The following is a 26489-nucleotide window of genomic DNA, read 5'->3' as shown; positions in this document are numbered from 1 at the left end:
CTGATGCATCTCCTCGCTAAACCTCTTTTTGAGGTTCGTACAGGCAGCACACCCAGAAAACTTAACAGAAATTCAGTGACGTGAGAGCTGAGGGACAAATCAAAACATCTCTCCATGATTACAACAAACTAGTATATTTAAGCAGAAGAAAACCATGAGCTTGCAATCGGAATATTCTACACATTCAATCTCAACACAGAAAGTAGTCAATAAATACTTGTTTATTGATTAAACTGAATTATAAAAAAACAAAACAAAAAAAACTTCCTTCTACTACTAAGCCATGCAGGCAGAATCCACAAAGAGAACTTCCTGGCCAAACCCCAGCTGACCCCGCTGTTGGTTCTCTGGTCTTAAAAAAATTACCCATCGAAGTCGTAGTGTGTGCAGAGGCCAGGAGCCCGGCTTGGCCAAGGCCGGGTCTGCTATGGAGACTACCACAGAAGAGTTAGGCCGTTGTACGTAGAGTTGACCATGTTCCTGATCTTTCTGAAAGGCAAAGGGTTGACTTCAAAGTCCATTTTCTGTCAAAATGGCATCAGGCGAAAAGCCGGGGAAGAGAAGCCCAGATGGATCCTCAGTTCAGTTTTCAGATGCCACAGGTCACAAAGCTGGCCAAGCTGTTTATGGAAGGGATCACTCCAGTTCACTATATTATAGTGTTCTGGGGGTTAAAAAACAGACCAAAACGAAAAAAAAAAAACAAAAAAACAAAAAAAAACCGGGTGAGGAGAAACAGGTGGTAACAGATATCACACCTGTACCACCAGGCCCATCACATCTTGAGCATCTGCCAGTCTGTGAAAGCCTATTAAAATAGGTTTACCTAGAAAAAAAAACAGTTTATAAACCCATATCCCCTCATCTTATTAAATGTTCCACTTATGTACATTCTAAAGATGAACGATTTACAAGCCTGTGCAGGTTGCCTCCTGGGCTCACAGGCAGACGCTGCCGAAAGCCTCAGGATGGACAGGACAACAGTGCAGCTTGGGAAAGGTGGGCTTAGATTTTTGCTCCTTTTCTCTATGTTATAGTACATTTTCGTTATAACCATGAGTACATAACAGTAAAAAAAAAAGACCCTCATGCAAATTGTAGAAAAATTTTTCCTTGAAGCTGGCAGTGAAAAATAAAGAGTCATGTCTTTCTCTGCGCACACCCCTGTTCCTTCTGGTCAGATTCTTCTCTAAACATTAAGAAAAATAAGGGAGAGCCACAGGGTAAGCAGGAATTCAACGAGTGGGCCGTCTTTTAAATTAAGTTCGACATTTAACTTCCTGCACAATTAGCTCCTGGCTGTGGGACACGCAGTCTCCTGAACAGGCACACTGTCCACTTAGCAGGATGAAGTTAAAGCGTGGGCTGCCCCTGGGCTCTTGCAGGATGGAGACCTCACGCTGGGAATGGCCCCTACCCTGTCATCAGCTCAGTACCTCTTGCTTGGTAACGACACCTGTGATCCTTTGTCCGGAGTGATGGGGTGAGGATGGGGAAGGGGTCAAGGTCAGCAAGTGCAAAGGATATTGGTTTTGTCGTGTTTTTGCTGGAGGGAGGGTGGTAGGGGAAAAAAAAAAAAAGATCTATTCATCATTCTGGATGATTAAAGGTTTCATGCATTTTTAAAGCCACAATTTTTTATCTAGAATTGCTGGAGAAACCAACATCTCGAGAGGGAAAGTAAGAAAGGAGAAGGAAGAGAGAGTTCAGTGGGACTTTTTTTTCCATTTTCGTTTTTATATAAAAGTGTTAAGACCACAATGAAAAAAGTTTTTTTTTTTTTTCCATATATATAATAAACCAGTTTGTGAGCTACATATTTTTGTCTTTCCCGTCTTCGGAAATGCTCTCACATTGACAATGGTTGGATGGCATCAGGCCCCAAGACACTGGCCACACAGTAAAACAAACCAACAAACCCAGATGTGCTATGATACAATTGAGGTAAAAGGGGAAACAAAAAATTTAACATTCGCCCACGAAGGATTTTTTTTTCTTTTCTTGATTTTGTCAGAAAAATACCAAACACAGTGATTTAAATTTAAAAAAAAGTCACAGAAACCTGTTTTTAGCACAAGCGAATGACCAGTGGGCCAGCTCCTTGGCTCAGACGTGCTTGCTGTTGGTTTTGCTAATAATCCACAAATCCACAGGGAAGTGTCCGCCAACATCGGGGGCAGTGGTGGCATAAAATTAAAAAATATAAACCGAACACCCCGCCTGGTAGACCCCCCTTCCCTGAACCCCTCTCCCTCCCGCGCGCCATCCCATCCCCGCTCCACACTCGCTCTGGACCCGACGCTCAGATCTCCATCAGATCAAGGTCGGCCTCTTCGAAGCCATAGAAGGACTCGGTCTCGCTTTCGCCCTCAAAGAGCTGGTGAAGGCTCTCGGGCTCGACTGTCTCTTCGGGAGACGACCTGGGTCGGGGTGTGGAAGCTGAGGGCTCCTCTGACTGTTCCCCACTCAGCTTCAGCTGCTCCTCCAGCGACGCGATCAGCTCCTCCTGCATGTCGGCGTTTCTGGTGGGCGAGTTCATGTTGCCGTCGGGGCCAGGCAGGACGCTAGCCACGAGGAAGGACCGCTGAACCAGCTCTGGGCAGTCCCCGATGACAGCCAGCACCTCGGCCAGCCAGGCCAGCACCAGCTGCAGCAGGAACGCCGAATCCCACGCGGTGTCGGCCATTTCCCGAGCCCGCTCCTTCCACTTTTTGTGCAGGAAGTTCTTGACCGTTCGTTTGATGCACACGTCCAGTGGCTGGATTTTGGAGCTGCAGCCTGCTGGGACGACCGCGGGCAAAGTGCTGGAGGCGCTCAGCATGGCCAGCACCTCCTCCGACAGGTGGGTGCGGTGGCAGTCCATCACCAGCATGCCCTTGCCGCGCTGGCAAGCTGTGTGCTTCTGCCACACACGGGTGGACCACAGCTCCATGATCTCGTCATCGCTGTAGCCCGTCTCCTTCGCCTCCAGCAGGATGCAGGCCGGCACGTCCGCGGGCTGCCCCGCTTGTCCCCGGCAGAACACCAGCGTGGGGAGCACGGTGCCGTCGGCCAGGATGGCCAGCACCACGTCGCACCAGGGCTCCCCCGTGCCCACGGTCTGCAGGGCGTTCTCCTTCCGGTCCTCGCTGCTCAGCACCTCCGTGTCCAGGAACAAGGAGATCTCGTCCACGGCCACGATCATGGACAAGGGCAAGTCCTGCTTGTGGATCTGCCGCTGAACGAACTCGATGAAGAGCCCCGCGTTCTCCGCCACGCCCTTCGGGAGGCTGTGCGCCACGGCGCGGCGCGCGTGCGGGCTCAGGTGGTGCCGCAGCATGAAGCGCACGGCCCACTCGTACGAGATCTTAAACCCCCCCTCCAAGGAGCGTCCTATCTTGGTGGCCTTCTGGAACAAGGTCTCCTCGTTCACCGGCAGCTGCTGCTCGCGCTGCGTCAGCACCCACTCGGCCAGCTTCTCCTCCGCCTCCAGGCTCAGGTACTTGCCCTCCAGGTGCTCGCCCTGGGAGGTCTGGAAGCGGCGCAGCCAGCGGCGGATGCGCCGCTGCGGGTTCCGGAAGTGCTCGGCGGCCTGCTCCGTGTTGCAGCACAGCGCGAACAGCACCACGCGCAGCTTCTTCACCGACAGCTGCTCCTTCCGGCCCGGGCCGCCGCCGCCCCCACCCCCCGCGGCGGCCTCCGGCTCCTGCGTGCCTGGGCTGCCCTCCTCCGGGTCGTCGACGTGCAGACACTCGGCCCCCTCTGGGGCCGAGGGCGGCAGGGCTACCGGCTGGGGGTGGGTGGGGGTCGGTGGAGGGGTCGCGGTCGAGGCCGGTGACGGCAGCGCCTGGGCCGCGGGAGGGGGGAGCTCCTCGGGCGCGGCTGGGGCGGCCCCCGCACACTTCACAGTGGCGGCTCTGCTGGAGGGGAAGGGAGGGGGAGGGTACGTGTTCTTCGCGTTGCGGTCGTGCGCGCGCTCCCGCGTCTGGCCATGCCTGCAGGGGCAGCGCACAGGAGAAAACTCGGTCAGGCCAGGGGCAGCGGCAGCAGCAACAGTAATGTTAAAAACCAAACATACCGCAGAAAAGAAACTAAACCACGAAGTGGGTTTCTGTTACCTTGAGTGCGATATCCAAGTGAGTCCTATGGAAAACAGGACAGTAAAAGAACGTTAGCTCAGGGAAGAAACGAGCCTTTCAAAGACAAGTTCCTTGGGATTGCAACCAAAAAAGCCAACCTACGGCCTCCCCGGGCTCTCGCAGACGTCAGGGCAGAACGCGTCGCCCTGAGTGGAGTGCCAAGGGCACCGGGCTCGGCCCGGCAGGCGGGCTCCTGACTCGCTGTCGCCTGTGTCCGCCCCTCTCCTCGTGCCCTCCCGAGCCCCGTCCGTCCGACTCACCCCGCGGCAGGACGCTGCTGGACCCGTGAGAGGGGTTGAACACCAGATGCTTGGCCATGGCGTCTCCCACGGAGGTGACGAAGGTACAGGAGCTGCAGGCCAGCCTGATTCCACTGCGAAGAGTCCGGGGGAGTGAGGCAGACACGGCAGTGACACCAGAGACACGCGGGCCGAGGCCTAGCGGAGTGACCCTTCTCTCTCTCAGAGCCTCCCCCCCAGACGGTTCAAGGGATCTAATGCGAAACTTGAAACATCAAGAGACCATCAGCAAGTTCTTCCTTACCTCACGGAATTTTTAAACAAAGCCAAATACTTGGGGCTCTTCCTTGGAACGTGGTTGCTGAGGAAGACAAAGTGGTATGAGGTGCAGGGTTCTGCCGGCTACACGGGAGCCCCCAGCCGCGGACAGTGCCCCAGCGCGAGACACCTCCGCAGTCCACCCCGACAGCCCAGGCCACCTTCCTAGCACAGCAGGCGCGTGCACGGGGCATCTACGAGAGCGCGCACTGTGACTGGGGCGGGCGGGGCCCAGAGGCTGCCTCTCTAACAGGTCCCCCCCCACCCCGCAGTGCTGCTGGTCCTTGGACCGCACCTGGTGCAGAAGGTCCCACAAACCAGAGCATGGACCATCGAGCCACACGGACACGGGCTGGCCCCTGAGCCTCTCAGAGAGCGGGTCCAACAGCTCTAAGAACTGACGAGAACACTGTCAATGGGCGGCCGTGAAGCGCTCCGGGCGCCGGAACCCCAGCCACTCACTTGATCATGTGGTTGGCGTACGCGCGCGAGCAGCAGGTGCTGTAGCGACACAGGGAACAGTGGACGTAGGTCGGGAAGTGATTGGGGAAGTCGGGGATCTCGAAGCTGCACTCCAGACACGTCTGCCGGCCCATGACGCTCCTGCCGAGGAGCAGGGAAGACTCGTTACCGCCTCTGGGTCCCCAAACGTAGGGACTTCAGACAACAGACCCCACTGAAAGGTGCCACAGCACCCTGGCATCGGGGAGTGCCCACCCAGCCCCCACTCGAGGGGCGGCCACTGACATTTTCCTGACGGCTCTCTTCTGGACGTTGCGCTGGACGGGAGGGTAAAGGAAGACTGGCAGGGGGTCCGCCGACGCCAGCGGCCCCGCCTCCTGCAGGCTGCTGGGAGGGGCGTCACCGGAGGAGACGGGGGCGGTTCGCGGCTGACCTCGGGAAGCCCGGATTGTCACCTGTGGGCAGGGGAAGGGACGATCAGGCGCGCTGCGCCTCGGACACTGGGCGCCTGCATTCCCCCTGGGTCCGTAACGGCGATGCCGACCCGCCCCTCACCTTGGTGCCTGGCTTCAGCCCTTCCAGCTGCTTGGGTTTGCGGAAGGTTTTATGGTGCTGAAGCTTGTGTTCGATTTTGTCCTTTGCAAAGAGAAACTGCAGCCGGCACTTGTTGCAGTGATATACATTCCTCTTCTGAAGGGGGAGAAAGAGAAAGACTCTAACAAGCCACTCCCGGTTGAGGGTTGAGTGTTCTTCCGAGGAGACAGGCCAATGCCAAGCCCAGCGTCCTTCCCGCCCTTCCACTCCCGCCCTTCCACTGACGACTTAAGAAACACACAACAGCAAAACTACCCCCAAGAGTCGTCACCTCCCATTCTCCCAGAGAAAGGTGGCCTAGGTCCCCAAACCATCTCTTCCTGACTTGCTTTAAGAATCTGGACGTGTGGCTTAAGCCTAACTTGTCCCTCCTACCTTGAACGTGGACAGCGCTACTACCCTTCTGGACACTGTCATTCCTTACTGTTTTTTTAATGTGATAAAATGTACATGGTAAAAAAAATAAATCATACTCTTACTGTGCTCCTTCGCACTGTAAGTGTGCCTTCGACTGAGACCCTTTCCACAGAAACAGCCTGTTACCAGCTGCCATCATGATGGTCTGGGCACGCGACCGTGTCACAGACACCACTGCCCCCCGCCCCGCCTCCCCGCTCTTTTCCCCTTTACGACGTAAAGGGTAGCGCTTCCCTACACCGTGCCGTTTTTCCTGCTGGCACCTCAATCTAAACGGAAACGCCTCCCTGTGAGCCACACCACTGCGAGGATTCAGACTGCCGTGTCGCGAGGTCCGTCACCAACGGGATCCGCGTCTGTGACTTCTTCCTTAGGGTAGGGGGCTCTAGGACCTGAGCTGAGTTACAAGTGACAACCCCCGTGCAGCTATCTGGACATACACTCGTGGCGTTTCATCGGCAGCCGCTAACTGTGCGAGTGTGAGAGGGTCGGGGGTGGCCGCAGCCGGGGGCGCGTCCGCTGCGCCCCCCTCCCGTGGCGTCTCACAGCGAGGCCACGTCTACCCCGTCCCAAACACGAGCTACAACGACCACAACTCCTCCCTCGCTACCCACCTCTTTCCCTGGACCCGCCACCCTCGGGCCTCGCCCTCCTAGACAGACTTCTCCTCACCTCTCACGCGTGCTGACACCCGACTTCCGCCCTGAACAAAACGCGCCAGTGACAGGTCGGCCTCCAGCCTCCACCGCGCCCGACACCAGCCTACAACATGCTGATCACGGCCTTTTCTTCCAAACGCTTTCTCCTTCCCTCAGCTTCCCTGACACCAACAGCCTCTGGCTCCCTTACGACTCCTGTCCTGGCTTGTGGACGGACACTTGGGGCTCCAAGCCTTCGTCTTACTCTCAGCGGCCAGGAACGAGAGGATGGAGGGTGGCGGAGGCATGGCGCTTAGAGGCTTAACGCCACTGGAGTGACAGAACGGTGACTACCAAGTACCTTTCCCACAACCCAGGCTCTCCTTCCAGGCCTACACGTGCAACACGCCGTTTAAAGATGGCTACGCCACGTCGCAGATGCTAACTCCGAACACCACGTTTACGATCCTCCCTCCAAACCTACTTTTTCCAGACTCTCTCGATAAATACTCTCCCGTCCATCCCGGTGCCCGAGGCAGAGTCCCAGGCACTAATTCTTGACTACTTTGCCACCACCTTCGTAGTCCATCTCTAAATCATGAAGACCCCTTATCTTCTCAGTATCTCTCAACTCCATCCTCTTTTTCTTCATTTCAAAAGCCAAAACCACGGTCATCGTTCGTCTAAACTCGGCCCTCGGCTGGTCTCGGCCTCTGTGCATTCTCCCCAGTGCGGCCAGTGTGATCAAAACACATCACTCCAGGGCTTAACACCCTTTAATGGCTTCCCAATGACTTGTTATCAGCTGAAACTCCTTTTCACGGTCACAAGATTCTCTACAATCTGCTCCTGACTTGCCAACCTCGCCCCGCGCCCTCCACTCCAAGCACACTCGACTCTCTTCAGTTCCTGGAACCTCCACGTTCTCTGTGCCTGCGATCACAGTTCTACCCACTTTGCCCGGCTCGTCCTCACTCCCCCTTCCAGTCTGGGACACTCTTCCTCCTGGACACCTTCCTCGGCTCCTAGAGTGGGTGCCTGCTTTTTCATTTCCTGTCTTCCCCCTAACACAACATTCTTTGTGCTTTATTGTACTGTTTGTCTTGTCTGCCACTAAATCCCAAACACCAAGCCAGTGCAATGCATATCATCAAAATTCAATAAACTTCGGCAAACACACGTGTACCTGCCTAGCCCGGCTCTGGCCCTGGCACCCACACATTTTAAAAATGAGAAGATGGGCGTTGCTCGGTGCCTGGTACCTGGTGCCTCATGTAATGCTGCTGGAATGCGTTGCCGTTTTTGAAGACCTTCAGGCAATACGGGCAGAGCAGATGCCGAGTGTCCTCGTGGATCATCCGGAAATGGACGTCTACCTCCGAGTAGAGTGAGGAGCGATACTGACACACCTGGGCCACAGAGGAGGGGACATAAGCTCAGAGCGAAGCCCACGACTGAGGCCTCGAACAAGAGGCAGCAACAAAAAGGTCAAAAGGTGAAAAAAAATTTTCCTAAATGCATAGAAATCCAATTATTTTTCTGCCTTGGGAATACAGGGCTATGTCTGTGAGGAGTTCTCTGTCCGTCTCCAAAGGGCTAGCTCAGCAGGCAGACACGCCCTCAGCACGTGCGTGGCACCTCTGTTTTCTCCTGCCTTGAAAGTCCTGAAAACAGAACCTGTGTCGACTTTTTCTTCCCTGTCTCCTGAGTGTTCCTAAAACTGAGAGCTCCAAGTGTGCAGCAGGTGTTCGGCAAGGGCCACGAGTGGGTTTTTTATATTTAGCCTGAGAGCAGAAGGGAACAAAGGCCGTACCTGGCAAACGTAAGGCATCTCCCCAGGCTTGTGAGTGTCCTTCATGTGCTGGAGGAAGAGCGGCTCGCTCTCGAACGCCCACTCGCAGATCTTGCACTTGGCTGGAAGAAGAAGAAGAAGAATAAATCCGGCTGAAAACAAGACCACAGTCCTCCTCCTGACTCGTTGCATTTCCTGTGACTTCTGTAACTCCATTTTCAATAGTCTAGATGTCATTAGGTCTTTTCTATCCTTTAAGACGGTTCCGCCTTAACATCTGTGTTGCTGGTGCCGACTGACCTGGCCTCCGGCTCGACTTCTTACCGAAGGCCCATTCTGGACCCTGAACTTCTGCGCTGGCCGTGCCATCGTCCACGCTGGCTTAGAGAAGCACCCTCCTGCTTCCCACGGTCCCCTTCTGGCGGCCCCGCCGCCTCCTGAGCTCTAGGCTTAGGCGCTGCCTGACCCCAGACCCTTGTGTTCTGTCACCATCACTTCGAAACACACTTAGGAAGTGTCACTTCTCCATCCTCGCAGGCAAAAGCTTGGCAGAAGCCCACGTGATTTCCTACTGCTAATCAGCTAACTTCCAGTATCTCCCATTTCTCTAATAAACATAGTCTCTATTTCTTCATACCACTGACAAATGAATTCTTTCAAAATACTATTTTACTTCATTCCTCTGCTCAAGGATTTGTCCTCAAAAAACAATCACAAACATAAGCTTTTACCTTGTAATGAGTTATTGTGCTGTTACAGTATTAACAAAGTTGAGATAACTCAATTTCAAAATTGTCCATTTTGTGAAGCTTATAAGGTTGCAATTCCGAATTTTTGGTAAAAATCTTAATTGCTACATATCTTGAATTACGTAAGTAAAATAAAGATAGTTATCTGAATTTTTTCTTATTGTCACTGGAATTATTTTCAAGTTTTTCAACTATAGAAATTGTAAATTTGAAGCTTTGAGCACTTATAGGACAATGTCTAACCCCTGCCCCCCCCAAAAGATGAGTGAAATTGAGGTAATTCCTTAAAGTAAAAACAAACAAACAAAAAAACCGAGAGGTTTTTCATCTGAGGTCCAGGTAAGAGGTTTCAGGAAACGCAAGTACCCTCTGAAATTATTTGCAAAAAAAAAAAAAAAAAAAAAGTCTATTTTTCTGAGAAGATTCACAAGTTTTGTCCTTATTCTCAAAGGGGTCTGCACCCCTTTGGGAACCACGGCCTAAAGGTTCACGAGGTGCTCTGAGGGCGTGGACATAGAAGTACAAGTCCTGCCTAGACGGACGAGGAAGAGCTGCGCACGTGCAAGCTGAACCCCGAGGGGAACAGGGCTCTGCAGACAGCGGGGCCGGAAGGGGAAGACGAGCGAAGGCGCGGAGGGACGTCGTCAGGTGAAGCGTCTGGAAACGGCCACGGGACACCCTTTCCTCCTGTCCTGCCCCCCTCGCCTCTTCAATCCCTGCGCTCGCCGGCGCTGATTCTGATGCCCCTCTCTCCTCCCACACGCGCGATCGCGCGTCCCACAGTCCACCGGCCAACATGACGGCCAGCCGCACACGCGCTTAGCGAACACCTAAGACGCGCTGAGCCCCAGCTGAGATGTGCTGTGAGTGCACGCCAGGTTTCAAAAGGGTGTTCTAAAAAAGTCATTTTTTATTTTTTAAATTTATGTACAATTGGTATACATTATATTGATTTCAGGTATATGACATAGTGATTCAACATTTACATACCTTAAATGTGACTGTCGCACTAAGTCTAGCAATTATCTAACTGTAAACTTATCTCGGCATTAAAAATCTGGTTTACAGGGTAAAAAAGAAAACATCTCATTATTTTCATAACTCTGATTATAAGCTGAAAGGATTATATTTCGGATGTGTTGAATTAAATAAAAACCATTTAAATCATTTCACCTTTTCATTTAAAATGGCTGCTAAAAAGTTACAGGTGTAGCTGACACTTTATTTCCACTGACCAGAAGCAGGGCAAGCCTCTGGCGACAGGCCCACCCCTGCCAACACGAGCTGGGCCAGAGACGCACAAAGGGAACGCAATTCCGCGTTGTAAGAAAGACTCAGGAAAGACGCGGGAGGGCGCGGTCTCTGCTCCACCCCGCAGCTGTGTCTGAATGCAACGCCGAGAGCCCGAGACCACCTCGGCCACCGCGCTACGAGCCAGGCACAGGGAGACACTGAGCAGCAGAACGCTCAGGTCCCGGGCTTGCTGGCCTCTCGGAGGACACGGTACGTGTCCTTAGTGTTTCCAGTCAAGGTGTTTAACCTGCAGCAAAAGTACCCAGGTCACACGCGTCTCTCCGGCCTTTTCGCATCTGCTCGTGCTGTCACCTAAAAGCTTTTCTTACTTCTTCCCATCGATCACAAACAACCCTTCTTGTATTTAAGACCCTAAAATCTAAGCATGACCTTCTGTGACATCTGGCCACAGGGGCCTCTTCCCGTCTCTGAGCTATTTTATCTACTATTGGCGTCACCAAAGCGCGTTTGTAACATTCTGTGTTGTTCTCACATTTTTCTAGTTACACAGTTTTTGTCTCTTCAGAAACAGAAATCCCTTGAAGGACACAAGAAATATTCTAGAAGATTGGGCTCAAATTCTTATCATGTCACCTTATTAGAGGTGTATGCTCTTAAGCCATGCTGGCCGTGGAGAATCCGGGCCCGGCCTACGCCCAGCTGGCTGCTCCACCACTAACTGCAGGGCTATGACTTAAACGAATGACTTAATTTTCCTGAGCTTGTGTTCAGCCTACGTTCCCTCATCGGTACGATGTACGGTGCAGACAGCAGTCCAACTCGTATTTCACTGAGGACACCGTCTGGATGGTAAAGCACTTTACAATACTACGTTTCATTCTACATAAAGCCTGTCGAGGGCCTAACTGAAACAGATCTGAACACGGACGCTCCCGCTATAAAGGATGGAGGCACTCCATCCATTCCACGGCTCTCCCCCCAGGGGTCCTGAACCTGAGCCCCTCTTCATTCCGGATCTAGCACTGAATTCACACGAAACAGAACAGAAGTCAGGCTTGTAAGAAAAGAGGGCAAGTGAAGTAAGGAACTGACATCGAACATGCAAAGAGCTTCCTTCACGGCGCTGTCCACACACAGCCAACGCGCCAGCTGCCCCTGGAGAGCTAAGCAGACCCTGGAGCTCAAGGGTTTCCCAACTTACTCGTTGATTCATAGGGACTATGAACATTTTCCAAGTGGCACTGGAGCTGGAAGGGAGTGGAAAACTGGCGATAGCAGTGTTGGCAGATGGTGTGACCATCCACCTCGCCATTCTGCTGATCGAGTTCGACGTGGTGTTTCATGTGGTTCATGAATCTGTAGCACGGCACAAAGGGAAGCACAGAAAACGCACATGAGATCAGGTGCCTTGGGGACACGAGACAGCAGAATCACACGACGGCCCTCGCCTGCTCCCCGCTCCCCCAACTTCCTGTTGGGGGACCCAGAAAAGGGTGGCGTGGAAGGAGACACACTGCCTCCCCTCACTCTGCCCAAAGTCCTCTCATTTTCCATGACACCTGCTTCTTTAGCACCAGCTGCCGAGTTCATGCTAACTCTTAGCAAGACGGGTTGACAGGACCACTCCCCCAAGAGAGGGACTTGAACATACAAGGAAAGGCCAGTCTTCCCCTGTCCGCGGTAACGGCCAAGGCGCCCTGACACTTACCGAATGTTGTTTTTTAGCCTTTTGGTACAGTGTGGGCACCGGAAAGACGTGGCGACCTTGGGGAAGTTCGTGAGCTGGGCCACTTTGCCGCCATCCCGTCCGTAGTAGAAGTCATCGACCAGCATGATGAGCTTGGTCTGCGCAGCGTCGCCCACGGCCTCGTTCGGCTCTGGTGCTTTGGCAGGTGGGGACAGCGCAGGGATCGGTGTAGAAGACGGCGTGGAAGCAACAGGAGCCGTCTTCTCGGGGGATGGGGGCTTCGCTGCCGACGGGACGCTGGGCTCGGAATCCAGAGATTTCCCTTTCTTCTGGTATTCAACCATTTCCGGGCAACAGTACTAGAAAAAAGGAAGACATCTGATCATTCTGGTCATCCTGGGGACGAGGGCGTCCAACCCCCCGGCGACACCAACATTCCCCGGGAAGTCTGGTCCTAGGTACTCGCGCCAGCTTCCACCCTTCGGTCTCCCAGCGTCTCCCAGTTTCTCCCTCTAGTGTGTACACATACGGCCAAGCGCCGCTGCAAACGCCTATCGCATACTTCTCTCTCCTGCCTCAGCTCCTTCACCACTCGCTGGCATAACCTGGGTCCGAGCTCCCTGCAAAGTTCCAAACTCTGCATCCGGACTAATAGCCAAAAGCAAAAAGGCCAGAAATGGGAACGGGCTAACAGCTCCCGGATTCAATGACACAACGAGCAGAAAATCAACTGAGGCCAACTTGATTTGAGTTCCAATTATCTCAAGAACCTGGCCCCGGTGCGGTTCGAAAATCTACAACCAAGAAATTAAGGCTCTATGTGTTCTATGGAATTTGAGGGTCTTCACACGCATCCCATCACGTGTCGAAGGGCGTCACTCTTCTAAAACAACCCCAAAGAGAAAGTGATGCTTTAGGAAGCTTCCGAGCCACCCTGGAGCCCGCTGTGCGGGCCTCCGGCACGGCAGGTGGCAAGCAGGCGCAGCCTTCGCGGGCGGGGCCACTTACACACATGTGCCCTCTCAGGGCCTCGGTCACACGAAACTGAGCGCTGCATCGTGGGCATATTTTCCGCCCGCCATCTTGGAGGTCGAACACGGGGACAGAAGAGGTCACTGGAAGAAGTGAGAAGCATTGATGAGATTAGCAAGATGATACTGGACAAGGGTTCCTGGCCTTCTGGGAAAGGCTGCACACTCGCTGGGAGGCACGTCACAGTTGGTGAACAAGCCCGAGCGACGACCGGGAGGCACGCGCCTGCCCTGCTCCTCTAGCCCAAGGCCAAGGTCAGCAAACCGAGGCTCGTAGACCGAAGCCAGCCAGCCGCTGGTTTCTGTACGGCCCATGAGCTAAGAGTGGCTTTATTCTTTTGCTGTTAGTTTTTCTTTAATTGTGGTTAAATATACGTAACATACAATTTACTTCTCAGCCAGTCACAAGTGCACGGTCCAGCCGCGGTAAGCAGGCACACGGGTGTGCCGGCGGCCGCCAGAAGCCTTTTCCTCTGCAACACCGAGACCCGCCCCGTCCCCGTCCCCGCAGCCACCACCCTGCTGTGTCTCTGTGAATTTGACTATTCAAAGCACCTCCTTCAAGGGGATCATAGAGTACTTGTCCCTTAGTGACCAGATCACTTAGCATAGCATAATGTCCTCAAGGTTCATGAATGCTGTAGCATGTGTCAGAACTTCCTTTTTAGGCTGAACGATACGCCATCGTGTGTACGCGTACTACGTTTTGTTTATGCATTCACAGGTTGATGGATATTTGGGATGCTTCCACCTTTTTTTGGCTATTGAGGATAATGCTACGAACATGGGTGTGCAAGCATCTGTTTGGGTCCCTGCTTTTGATTCTTGGGTATGTACCCAGAAGGGGAATTGCTGGGTCACACGGTAGTTTTATGTTTACTGTTTTGTAGTAAATATAAGTATCAGTGGTAAAAACCATCCCATTTGATATTCCCGCCAGCACTGCGCAAGGGTTTCGATTTTTCCACATCTTTGCCAACACCTGTTGTCTTTTGGATAACGGCCATCCTAACAGGTGTGAGGCGGCATCTCATTGTGGTTTTGATTTCCATTTCCCCAACTATTAGTGATTTTAGCATCTTTTCATGGACTTAATAACCATCTATACAGTATATCTTCTTTGGAGAAATGTCTATTCAACTCCTTTGCCTATTTTTAAATTGGGTTGTTTGTTCTGTCGTTGTTGAGCTGCAGAAGTTCTTTATATACTCTGGCTACTAACCCTTTATCAGACACGTGGTTTGCAATATTTTCTCCCTTTCAGTGGGCTGCCTTTTCAGGGTCCTTTGTGCCCTAAAGATTTTAATTTCGATGTAGTCTTGTTTATCTGTTTTCTCTTTTGCTGCCCGTGTTTCTGGTGTCACATGCAAGAAATCACTGCCAAATCCAATGTCATGAAGCTTTCCCCCTGTGTTTTCTTCTAAGTTTCAGAGTTTTAGCTCTTACGTTTAGGTCTTTGATTCACTGAGTTAATTTTTATATATGGTAATTAAGGGTCCGGCTTCACTTTTTTTTCATGTGGATATCCAGTTTTCCCAACACCATTTGTTACAGGTTTTTAAGTTTTTAAATGGTTGAAATAAAAGCAGGAGTAAGATCTTCTGACACATAAAAATTACATAAAATTCCAAATTCGGAGTCCGAAAGCAGTTCTGGTGGAGCACGGCTGTGCTCGTCCATTTACACACTGGCTGCTCGTGCGTCCCCGCGGCAAGGCCGAGGAGCTGCGACACGGATCCTACTGTGCGCGTGGGGCTTTACAGCAAAGTCTGCCGACCCCGATCTAGACTGTTGGACACGCTCACGCTCCTCACATCCTTCTATACCCGAAAACCGCTCCACCAAATTCCGCCTTTCGAACCTTGTTTGGATATCCACTTCCTCCACGAAGCCATCCTTTGACTGCCCCACCCACACCTGATCAAGCCGTTCATTCCACTGATCTGCAAAGTATCACTGCAGCATTCCTTGGAGGTGACTCAGTTATTTTGTCCACAAGCGGCTATCCCCTTCACTAAAGTTTCTGCGAGAACAGACTGTAGCAACTACGTTCTATTTGATTCCTCTACGTCACAGGAGAGTTCTGACACAACAGGTATTAACGTTTCTAAATGACCGGCTGCTCAGAGTCTTTCAGGTTATTGTACCTTTCATTGAAGACTCAGGTCCGCTGGTTCTCTGAGAGCCATGGGCAGAGCTGTTGTTGGACACCACCATCGGCCCGGGACTCTGGCCCAGGGAAGGGATGGTGTTAAGGGTATTCACCAGTTTGGCCACTTCATTGCTATTTTCACCTGTAACCCCAGGTCGCTTCACAGTGACAAAGCTGGTAATGCTCACTGCAGGTGGAGAGGGGAAGGAGGGAGCTATGTTGGCCAAGTGATAATCACCTGTTCTCCGCCCACCACCCATCCCAGCTCTGCCGTGTCCCCGTCCCACGCCTCACCTAGCTTGGGGTTCGGGGTCTGGTTGGCCTGGCCCGGAGGCTGCACGGCCAGCTGCCCCAGCGAGGTCGGCGGCGTGGCGGTGGGGGTGGTGGAAGTGCTGGGAGTGGACTTGGTCTGCTGGGCCTGGGACTGCGGGACGGTGCTCCGAATGGTGAGTGTGGCCGGGATGACGGTGGTGAAGGTGTTGGTGGTGGGTCGCACGGGCATCGTGGAGCCGGGCCTCACGGGGGCCATCTGAGAGAACACCTGAGGGACTCCCACTGTTGGCTTCACAAACTGGGTACCTGGGGCTTCGAGAGAGAGAGAGACAAAAGTACCACATCTTGGTCAAGAAGCTCACCTGTAATACATTCCCCCGTCCTTACTGGAAATACTAGAATAGGAAAAGATAATTTCCCCAAAAGGACTGGCGACCTCAACGCAAGTTACCAGGAGTAGCATGGATGTTAATATCTAAAAAAAAGTAATTGGCATCCGGCCGGCAAAAGCAATTAGCTTAGGTACCCAGCCCTGAAAACATTCAACTGAAGAAAGAAGGCACCCATCAACTTCTCCCCAAAAACCTCCCCAAACCGCCTTTTCTATGCTAAGAATACAGTTGGGAGTAGCTTGACCTTGGTACTGGAAGAGAAAGAATGGGTCGAGAGCAGGAAGCAGTACGGGTATTCACAAGCCCAACGGACAGACTTGGTCCTGAAAAAAGCAATCTTTTTTTCTCAAAGGAATCTTCCATTCTCTTACATTAACTCAAACAGAAGACCAACTATGCAACTCTACTACGGCTGCCCCAAAGACATGAGTCTCCTGGCTCAGCTATAGACAATTCCACTGACACTTATGTAAGAAATATCAGAACTAGACAGCATAAGCTCAACAGGCCAAAGGCCCAAAAAAACCCCAAAACAAAAACACCCTGTGGGCTCTGAGAACAAAAAATTGAGGAAGAGAAGCTACAGAGACACCTTTACAAAACTAAACTAAGATAATCTTTTTTGGCCTGAATTGTAGTAAACTTAGACACTAAAAAAACTAAGGGGAAATTACAAAAATTTTTAAAATTATCTTTCATTTCAGTTTCTTAAAAAAAATGCTAACTAGTCATTGGCAGTATTCATCCTCAAAAGGTATATCATTTGTTTAATTTATATCCAAAATCTATGCCATAAAATTCAAGCAAAGTAAGTTTATAATCCCACTATGTATACAAGTAGAATGATAAGGAATACAGAATTTTCAAGATTGCATTAATAATATTCCTTCAAGATAATAAACTTAATTGCTGATTAAAACATGAGAAGCAGAAAAATGACTATATACACCTATTTTATTACCTCATGAAGGGTGGTAAAAACTTAAAAAGAAATATAAATCAAAGCACCGCCCTGGCCAAAATGTTAGGAACAGTTTTCAAAAAGCTGGGCTTAAATACACTTTGTAAATGACCTAGAGTATTTTGAGACAATAAAACAAATCTGGATGCAGGCTTATTCCATGTGGACAGACATTTTTCCTTACCTGGGACAAGTGTGATTGGTCTAACCGTTTGGCCTTGCTGTACATTCAGCACAATCCCAACCTGATTCATTGCATTTTGTACAGGCCGGACATTTCTTACAGGAAATCCCTGCATTAAAAAGCAAAATGATCTTTAACGTGGAAACCTGCTAATGCTAGCAGAGACTGCATTGAGACATCCAAAAAAATCCCCACACCTTTATCTAATGGTCCCCTCTCTAGAGAGCTTTTAAATGACTGAGATGGAGAAATTTAGGAATTCTGACAAACTTCTGAGTGATACAATACCGAAATAAATAAGCTTTGGTACATATGAGCAAAAATGAAAACCTACTTCCTGTCTTAAGAAAACCTCGGCTTAAAAATCTCATCCAAAGACTGGCCTCTAAACTGCTGAAGATGTAGAAGGAAAAAAAAAACCTTACACTAATGGCATTCACTGGAGTGACTCAACATACAAACGAGTCTAAGAACTTGTTCCCGAAGTCCACTTTGAAAGCCATAAATCTCTGGCAAATCTTTAAGGGAAGAGTTGTAACTCAGGGAGCCACCGGCGGGGAGGCGCCTGCCTTCCACCCCATGCTCACCTCACACAGTGGGTAAGTCACCTGTCTGCCTTCTCCTCCAAAGATCTGCCTGCACTTTACCGTTTTCACACACATTTTCCAGAAATCAACTAACTCACCCCATTTTAAGAAAAATAGCCCAAGTAAAGGGTGAGATGCCTTGAGGGCCAAGGGTGAAGGCTTCGGAATCCAAGCTTTTCCAGTAAGTTCTGCCCAAACCTCAATCAAATCACTTCACAGCCTTGAAGGGGCATAAAGGAAACGCCCCAGCTGCAAGCTAGGCTTTCTGCAAGTCATCATCACCTTATGAAGCAGATGACAAGGCCAGGTAAAAGACAGGACTTGGAGCCACTTCCGATGGTGTTAAAGGCTCTGAGGCGGCGCCTCCGGGGGTCATGTGGTCTTCCTCACCTCCCTACCAAGGCCCAGCACCCGTCCCACTCACCTGTGTGGTGATGAATATTGGCTGCGAGGCCACAGGGGAGCTAGTCACGTGATTGGCATTCTGCATGACCTGGACAGGCCTCAATACTGGTTGACTAACCATTGTGCCCAGACCCGAGGCTGGATTCTGGGTTAGGATGAGCGGCTGTCCACCTTGCTGGACCAAAGAATTGCCAGCTAAAGAGTAAAAAAGAGAAAAAAAAAGGAATGTAAGAGAAAAAAAAACCCATCTGATAAGAAACATGATCTTAGATAAGAAATGGTGTCCCAGATACCAAAATATCCAAGATTGTCACTCACCTCAGGTTTAATGTCACCAAATTCACCAAAAATTTAAGCTTCACCCAAATCTACAACTAACAGAAAAACAGGTAGGTAGGGGAGGTTCACTAACATCCTCCCTAGGCATCTTAACCAGGCATGTCTTAACACAGTAAGACTTCTACGTGGCTGTCACTCTGACTAATTATCTAAGTGGGCACGCATCGTCTCCCATGCCAAAACAGCAAAACAAAATAACATGTTTCTTTTTCCTGAAAAAAGAAAAAGAAAAAGAAAAAAGAAAAAAGTTCCTTTGTCTTAAAAAAAAACAAAGACACTATATTTTAACCTATTTTGTCAGAATGTAATTTGCTACTGATACACCCATTTTACAAAGAACATTCATCAAGAACATTAATTCGGCAAATACACAGAATTTAAAGAATGACATCTCTTCCGAGAGAGTCAAATCTCAGAAATGCAACACTAAACCACCATTGCCTTGTACAGGTACGGAACAGAGATAGGCCAACTACCTTCTCCCTCTGCCGTCAAGACCGATAAGGAAAAGTCCTGGTCAGAAACTAATCAACACCAAATAAAAATGACATTAACTTCAGGAGATAATGACGCATTCATGAATAAATATTAATATAATAAATACTAATAACCTGGGCTAATTGTTACTGAAATATTTTAAGTTCTTTTTCATTTGTGAGAAAAGCAATTTTGTAAATGTTTTTTAAGTCCTCTACAACATTTGACTAAAATATCCTTAATATTACGTTTCCTAATTTACAAAGAATATTGCAAACCTAAATAGAGGACATGGCTCCACAGTGTAGCAGTTTATACATCTGCTTTACATGCGGAAGGTCCTGGGTTCGCGCCCCCGTGGAGCCACGGTCCATGGTCTACGGCCATGCCACCCTGAACAAGCCTGATGTCTGATCATGGAAGCTAAGCAGGGTCGGGTCTGGTTAGTACTTGGATGGGAAACCACCTAGGAAGACCAGGTGCTCTAAGCATAAATAATAAAATAATACTAAAACAAAAACTAGATAGAAAATCCCCGGGAGCCAAACAATATACCTGAATCAAAGATGAAAACAAAATACCGCCTCAGCTTTACCTCAATTCACAATGGGGTGAACCCTGAACGGAATGCTCTCCTTCACGGACGGAGTCACTGCCGTCAGCTACCAATTCAGGTGGACCAGCAGAGTGGCTATGCAGGTGGCAGGTAAAGAGTGGCTTCTCCCCCATCCTCCCAGAAACTGGGAGCCCACTGGTGGACCAGACCCTCACAGTTACTGCGCCAGCAGACAGATTAACAAAAAATGCCAAGTTCTATCTATGCTAACTACGCTGGCAATTTATTGACTACACAGATCTTACATTTACGTATTTTATTATGGAGAAGTTATAAGAAATGCATATAATTAGAACACTACAATGAATCCCCATGTCCCCAACACCACACCGAGTTTCGACAATTATCAACGTGCGGCATGTCCCGTTCCAGCCGCACCTCCCCCCACTTACTGGTTCCCATGTCACTGTGAAATGAGTCCCGGATGATATTATTTCATCTGTAAATATTTCATTATATATCTAAAGGAACTTTAAAAAAAAAGTATCAACATCATTATCACACCTAAAAAGTATAATAATTCTGTGACTATAGGTGATAACACTATATTACAGAACTGAAATTTGCTGAGAGTAGAACTTAAATGTCCTCACTCCCCCACCGAGGTCAGTATTTGAGGTGATGGATGTGTTAATTAACCAGATGGCAGGCATCCTTCCACAATATAGATCAAATCACTATGTATATACTTCAATCTTGCAATTAAATTTGTTAATTATACTCAATAAAGTTAAATGTGTAATAGCTCTTTAATATCAAATACCAAGTCAGAATTCAAACTGACTGTCAATGATTTTTAAAAAGAGTTTTTTTTTGAAACAGGTTACAAAAGGTTCACTACAGATATGCAACTGACGGACCTCTGTCTTAAGTCTCTTAATCGATAGGGTCCCCATCCATCTTTTACCCCTTTACAATTTATGGCTGAAAAATATTGACTAAACAAAACCAAATACTTTCTATTCATTAATTTAACTGCCTGGGTTAAAAAATATATATCTGTTACTTATCTAAGACTAGATTAAGATAATCACTAACTCGACATCGCAACTAAATATAGGAAGGAAACGACGGAACTGTTTTCCATTTATGTGAAATCAACCAGCATTAAACGGTCTCGAAGGCAGGCCTGGTTCCCATAAAATCTGCACAAACTCTACTACTACAAAGAATGTCAACCTGAGTATTTTCTGCAAATATTCTGACATTGGGGTCATGTTTGAATCTTGGTGGATTGTCAGGGCTTTTCCGAAAACACAGGGCAAACAAAAAAGTGGGTTTCTAAGCTGAGATTAGGTTCACTATTCAACTAAAAGCAAAAACCAGTGTATGAAAAGTCACACTGGGTAAATTAAAGGATATCTACTTATTTATTATTTTTAATGAATTTATATGAATTTCAATGAATTCTAACAATTCTAATGAATTTTTAAAATGATTTCTGCATTTTTCTTAATCCTTTCCTCAAAGAAATTCTGACAATTCAAAGGTAACACAAAATTCTATTTCCAGAGGATGAAAGAGGCAATCAGAATTGTGAGGCTTAAAAAAAGGCTTTAAAAGAATTATCCAACAAATCTCTTGCCTCTAAGTTCGCTCTCGTGTATAAGGCTCGGGTACCACAGCCACGAACTGACGAATAAGGAAAGGAGATTCGGAGCAGCTTCTTTCACAGTATGCTCTGTTTGTTTTACAAATCTGGAGGTCTTGATTTTTTTCCTTTATTAAGTTTACACGGCTTTAAAACCCAGAGATAAGAGGGCTAAAATGGAGTTGAAATGAGCTGAAGCGGAGTTGAAAATCATCACTAGCAACGCAGGAAGAAATTTATAACATTAAATACGCATCCTTCACAGGTCAGAATCAAGCGGTGGTTTATTTCACTTCATGACTTTTTCCAATGCGAACATCTAATCAGAGCTATAGAAATAGTTTTCCAACCGGGAGTGATAGATTAGTAAAAATTTTTGAAAAATTTTATTCCTGACACTTTCTTAAAACATACAGCTTTACTGATATAAATCCATATATCATACATACATAACACCCATTTAAAGGGCACAATTTAAAAATAAATAAGTAAAGGGTACAATTCAGAGGTTTTTAGTATATTTGCAAGGTTTGTGCAATCATCCCCACTACTTAATTTCGGAACATTTTCATCACCCCCCCAGAAAACCCGCACCCATCAGCAGGTATTAGCCACTCTCCCTCTCCCCCAGCCCTGACGGCCACTCGTCTACTCTCGTCCCCACAGATTTGCCTGTTCCAGACGTTTCATACAAATGGAATCGTACAATATGTGGCCTTTTGTACCTAATTTCTTTTGCTCAGCATTATGTTTTCAAGGTTCATCCACACTGTAGCAGATGTCAGTTACTTCATCCCTTTTCATGGCCTGATAGTATCGCATTGTAGGGATACACCGTGTTTTGTTTTGTTTATCCATTCACAGTTTAGGTTGTTTCCACTTTTTGGTTATAAAAGATACTGTTGCTATGAACATCTGTGCACAAGTATTTGTGTTTTCAATTCTCTTGGGTGTATTAAGAATAAAATTGTTGGGTCATATGAGCACTCTGCGTTTAAGTTTTTGGGAAACTGCCAAACTATCTTCCAAAGCAGCCGCACCATTTTACATTCTCATCAGAAACACAAGAGTTCCGATTTCTCCACATTATTACCAATACTTGTTATTGATCACTTTTTGGATTCCAGCCATCCTAATAGGTATGAAGTGGTATCTCATTGTGTTTTCGATATGCATTTCCCTTAGCAACTAATGATGTTGGGCACTTTTCCATGTGCTTATTGGCCATTTATATATCTTCCTGGAGAAATATCTATTCAGATCCTCTGCCATTTAAAAATTGGATTGTCTTTTTTATTACTAGATTGTACTAGTTCTTTATATATTCCAGATACAGGTCCCTTATTGAATATATTATTTGCAAAAATTTTCTCCCATTCTATGGGTTTTTACTTTCTTAATTGTGCCCTTTGAGAAGCATAAAAGGTTTTAATTTTTATACAGTTCAATTTATCTAAATTTTCTGTAGTGTCTTATGCTTTCGGTGCCCCGTCTAAGAAGCCAGTGCCTAAGTAAAGGTCATAAGGACTTAAACCTGTGTTTGCTTCTAAGCGTTCTACAGTCACATAGTTCTCGCTCTTACGTTTAGGTCTTTGACCATCTACAGTTAATGTCTGTATGTGGTATGAGGTACAGGCGGCACGTCACGTTTCTTCAATGTGGAAAAAGAATCCAGTTGTCCTAGCATCGTTTGTTTTTTAAAAATCTATTCTTTCTCCATTGTATAAGAATCAGAATTTTTCTTCTTTTAACCAACTATCACTCTCCATGAAACAAAAGATATTTTGGATTCTAGGACAAAATTGTGTCCACCCCTCCCGTCCCATTTATTCTTTTAAAATAATATTCATCTTAATATGTTAACATTTGATCCATAAATATGTTAAATAAGTTGAAGTTATGAAGTATACCAATAAAACGAACACCACTCCGCTTAGGACCAGACCATTATCGACAATAGCGACGTCTCCCCCTCGTTCCCAGCCCATGCTCCCCTCCCACATATACAAAAATGTTCCTTAAAAATGAGTCCAGGAAATGCTTTTTCACGTAGAAGGCCAAGGTACATAAGAAAAACAGGTAATTATAAAAACTAGTCAATGCCCCCAAAAGGGACTGTCTTTTAAACCTAGTGCACTAGGTGAAGCGTTACTAAATTGCTCAAAAGTTATTCTACCTTGCTATGTTATTAATGTGATAAGTAGACAATACACAAATTCAATCAAACTGAAGGCTTATAGGGGAACTAAGCTGTAACAGAGAACATTTTTTATCCACTCTTGAAGTCTTATCCCTACATCTTATTCCTATGCTAGCATTCCCAGAGTTTATTAGAAAGTTACAGAATTTTATGTATATACAAAAAAATAAAAAGGCTAGAAAAACTGAACCTATTAATGTGTGCTTATCAATGCATGAACAGGTTTTAGAAAAATATGCAGACATATGTAACTAGTTACCAGTCCATATCCATTTTTTTCCAACCATAAATTTGGGTTAACGTTTTCTTTTGAATACTAGAGGTTTCCAAAATAAATAAAATCAATTTACATATACTGTATATTTAAAAATTTGTACACAGGCCTTAGGAGGGCTAAGGAATCGCATCCATTCCAAGAGCCAAGGAGGCTAAGTCATGTCCGTATGTCACAAGATGCTCACGGGGGCCATGGGACCCTCAGATCAAAGAAGTTTAACTAAACAGGTTGCTAATAGAACTTTGACAGATTACTTTAAGAAAAACCATGGAAAGCAGTGAAATACAGTGGAAAGGCCACAAGCTTTGAAGTCTAGATCATTCAAATCCAGTTTGGTCACGTATCAACTATCTGACCTTTAAGCAAATTTAGAGCCCCTAGCCCTTGGTTTCCACATCAATAAAAATGAGAGAATTCTCTAGATAGTGATGCCTCATCTTTATATGAAGGCCTTTATTTATAAGTTTGAAAAAATGCTAAAGGGTCTCACATGATAAAAATCATATTTTCGGGACCCAAAGATTGAAAAAAATACCTATGGAAATTATAAAGATTTACGTTTGATAATACTTAAAGTTGGCAACAACATTAGGAAAGAGCTCCTGGTGGGTACCTTTTCAGAGCCACCTGTCAGGGCCACCTGACCCAGCTGTCTCACTTCATGCTGCAGATTCACTAACACAGTGAGTGATAGGATGCCCAAGAATGTTCACCACAGAAGTCTGTGATCACAAGAAATCAGGACTGTAATAAACGTCCAATGACAGGGGAATAAGTGGCTATATCCAAAAATAAGAACACCATATGCGATTTGGAAATATAAACTGATGCAACATTTCTAGATGGCCAACACAGAAAAAAAATATGGATCGAAATCCTTAAAACTGTGATGACCCTGGATCCAAAAATTTGACATTTAGTTCTGTATTCTCAGAAGTAAGATGTGAGACAAGACAGGAACAGAGATGTTCACGATAGCTCTTTAAAATAACAACATACCCTTTACAACCTATTGTTAATAACAGTTAACTAAACAACAGTAAATACGATTAGTCATCAGAAAGATAAATATTTAGTAAAATGAGAAGATATTCACTACACATTGAAGAAAAAAGCAGGCAAAGAGTGATGTACTCTGTGTGATTCATTTTTGTAAAAAGTAAATCTCCACATGTCCATGTAGTAGTTTATTAAAGTACATGTATGCAGTGGCCAGGACATGGAAGCAACTGAAGTGTCCTAAGACAGATGATGGGCTAAAGAAGCTGTGGTACATATATACAGTGGAATATTACTCAGCCGTAAGAAGAGATGAAATACTGCAATTTGCAACATGGATGGACCTCGAGATAATCATGCTAAGCGAAATAAGCCAGACAGAAAAAGTTGAAAATCATATGATATCATTTACATGTGGGATATAAACCTAAAAGCAGCAAATGACCAAGAGAAACAAACAGAGACTCAGGGACATGGACCATGGACCAGTGGTTACCAGAGGGTAGAGGGTGGAGGAGGAGGGGAGAGGTAGACGGGGAAAAGGGAGTCAAATATGGGGGGTAGGGAGATGGTGAAGTGAGTAAAGGGGATCAAACATATGGTAGCTGAAGGAAACTGGACTTTGGGTGGTAAACACACAATAGAATATACAGGTGTCAAATTATAATATACACCTGAAAATTATATAATTGTATTAACCAATGTTACCCCAATAAACAATAACAAATAAAATAGATTAGCGATAAAAAAAGAAAGGTACATGTATGTACAGGATGAACTCTAAATAGTTGTCTCCAGAAAGTGAGGTTCGAGGTAAAAATTTTTGCTTTTATTTTTTTCCTGTCTACTTTTTCTATAATGCATATTATTCTTGCATTAATAAAGCTATTTTATTTTTAAAGGATAAAGAATAATTAAAAACAAAGTGCTTTGCAGCAATGCAATGATTCCATGAAGGAGCTTATTCGAGTTGAGTCTTCAGATATAACTTGCTAATAACTCATCCTCAGAGTACAGAAGCAGTCATCAGAAATGAAATAAAAACTAATACTATACAGCCTCTTAGTCAATAAATACACGAAAAACACTATCTTTCACCATTTCCTTCAGGGAGACAACAACCCTATCCTACTTCCAATACCCAGGGACCAATAACCAGATAAATCTGCCAGAGACAACGCGAACAAAGCTGCCCTGGGAGATTTCTTACCCAACTAGTGGGGCTCTTCTAATTAAAAAAAAAAAAAAAAAAACCCAACAAAACAAAAACAATCCAACAAAAAACCCAGATCTCTTTAAGAGTTATGAATAGCTGGGGTTCACATTCTCTGCTAGAAATTGTCAGCAGCCAGAACGGGCCGCGCTGACTTAATCCCGAGCGGCGGTTCAGCACCCACAGGTTCAGCACCCACGCAGCGGAACAGCTCCGCTGAGTTGCCTCCCCAAGGCGACAGCGCTAAACCCGCTCTCCAGCTAGAGCCGCATCAGGTGCACCTGTTCCTGAGACTGTTTTCATCCTCGCGCCCCTCTAACCCAGAAAGAATTTCCCGACAAGCCCACGTACCATTGTTGTTGGCAATTAGAGTGACGACAGTCTTCTTTGTACTGTCGCTGTTCTGTGCCCCGCTGCTACTAACGGTGGTGGATGTGGAGAGGTGGCCGGCAACGGAAGCGTGGGCGGCGATGGGCACTGGGGCCGCGGCTGGCTGCTGGCTCACGGGCACTGGGGGGAAGCGG

The 26489-nt window shown here is 47.3% G+C and overlaps 1 protein-coding gene across 7 annotated transcripts in view; it reads right to left on the bottom strand.

Annotated features, from left to right (window-relative positions):
* Positions 1 to 118: 118 nt before the first annotated feature.
* Positions 119 to 26489, bottom strand: part of POGZ (pogo transposable element derived with ZNF domain) — a 37420-nt gene continuing 11049 nt past the window's right edge. For 2 of the 7 annotated variants that reach the window (XM_036235224.1, XM_036235222.1), the window contains exons 3-19: positions 26317 to 26475; positions 18273 to 18448; positions 17262 to 17370; positions 15746 to 16036; positions 15447 to 15665; positions 13277 to 13383; positions 12290 to 12627; positions 11783 to 11937; positions 8600 to 8700; positions 8049 to 8195; positions 5693 to 5827; positions 5423 to 5592; positions 5138 to 5278; positions 4662 to 4718; positions 4379 to 4491; positions 4098 to 4122; positions 119 to 3974 (exon numbers count right to left, since the gene is read on the bottom strand). In XM_036235224.1, coding sequence (XP_036091117.1) covers positions 2303 to 3974; positions 4098 to 4122; positions 4379 to 4491; positions 4662 to 4718; positions 5138 to 5278; positions 5423 to 5592; positions 5693 to 5827; positions 8049 to 8195; positions 8600 to 8700; positions 11783 to 11937; positions 12290 to 12627; positions 13277 to 13383; positions 15447 to 15665; positions 15746 to 16036; positions 17262 to 17370; positions 18273 to 18448; positions 26317 to 26475 — 4115 coding nt within the window. In that variant the 3' untranslated portion in view covers positions 119 to 2302. Of the gene's footprint in view, positions 3975 to 4097; positions 4123 to 4378; positions 4492 to 4661; positions 4719 to 5137; positions 5279 to 5422; positions 5593 to 5692; positions 5828 to 8048; positions 8196 to 8599; positions 8701 to 11782; positions 11938 to 12289; positions 12628 to 13276; positions 13384 to 15446; positions 15666 to 15745; positions 16037 to 17261; positions 17371 to 18272; positions 18449 to 18571; positions 19457 to 26316; positions 26476 to 26489 lie in introns of those variants that run through there. The other 5 variants (XM_036235225.1, XM_036235223.1, XM_036235229.1 and 2 more) reach the window with 4 other exon arrangements.

Source organism: Rousettus aegyptiacus, unplaced genomic scaffold, assembly GCF_014176215.1.
Source record: "Rousettus aegyptiacus isolate mRouAeg1 unplaced genomic scaffold, mRouAeg1.p scaffold_m13_p_17, whole genome shotgun sequence".
Classification (NCBI taxonomy): domain Eukaryota; kingdom Metazoa; phylum Chordata; class Mammalia; order Chiroptera; family Pteropodidae; genus Rousettus; species Rousettus aegyptiacus.
The sequence above is the reverse complement of the archived record's forward strand: the minus strand, read 5'-3'. Positions and strand labels throughout refer to the sequence as shown.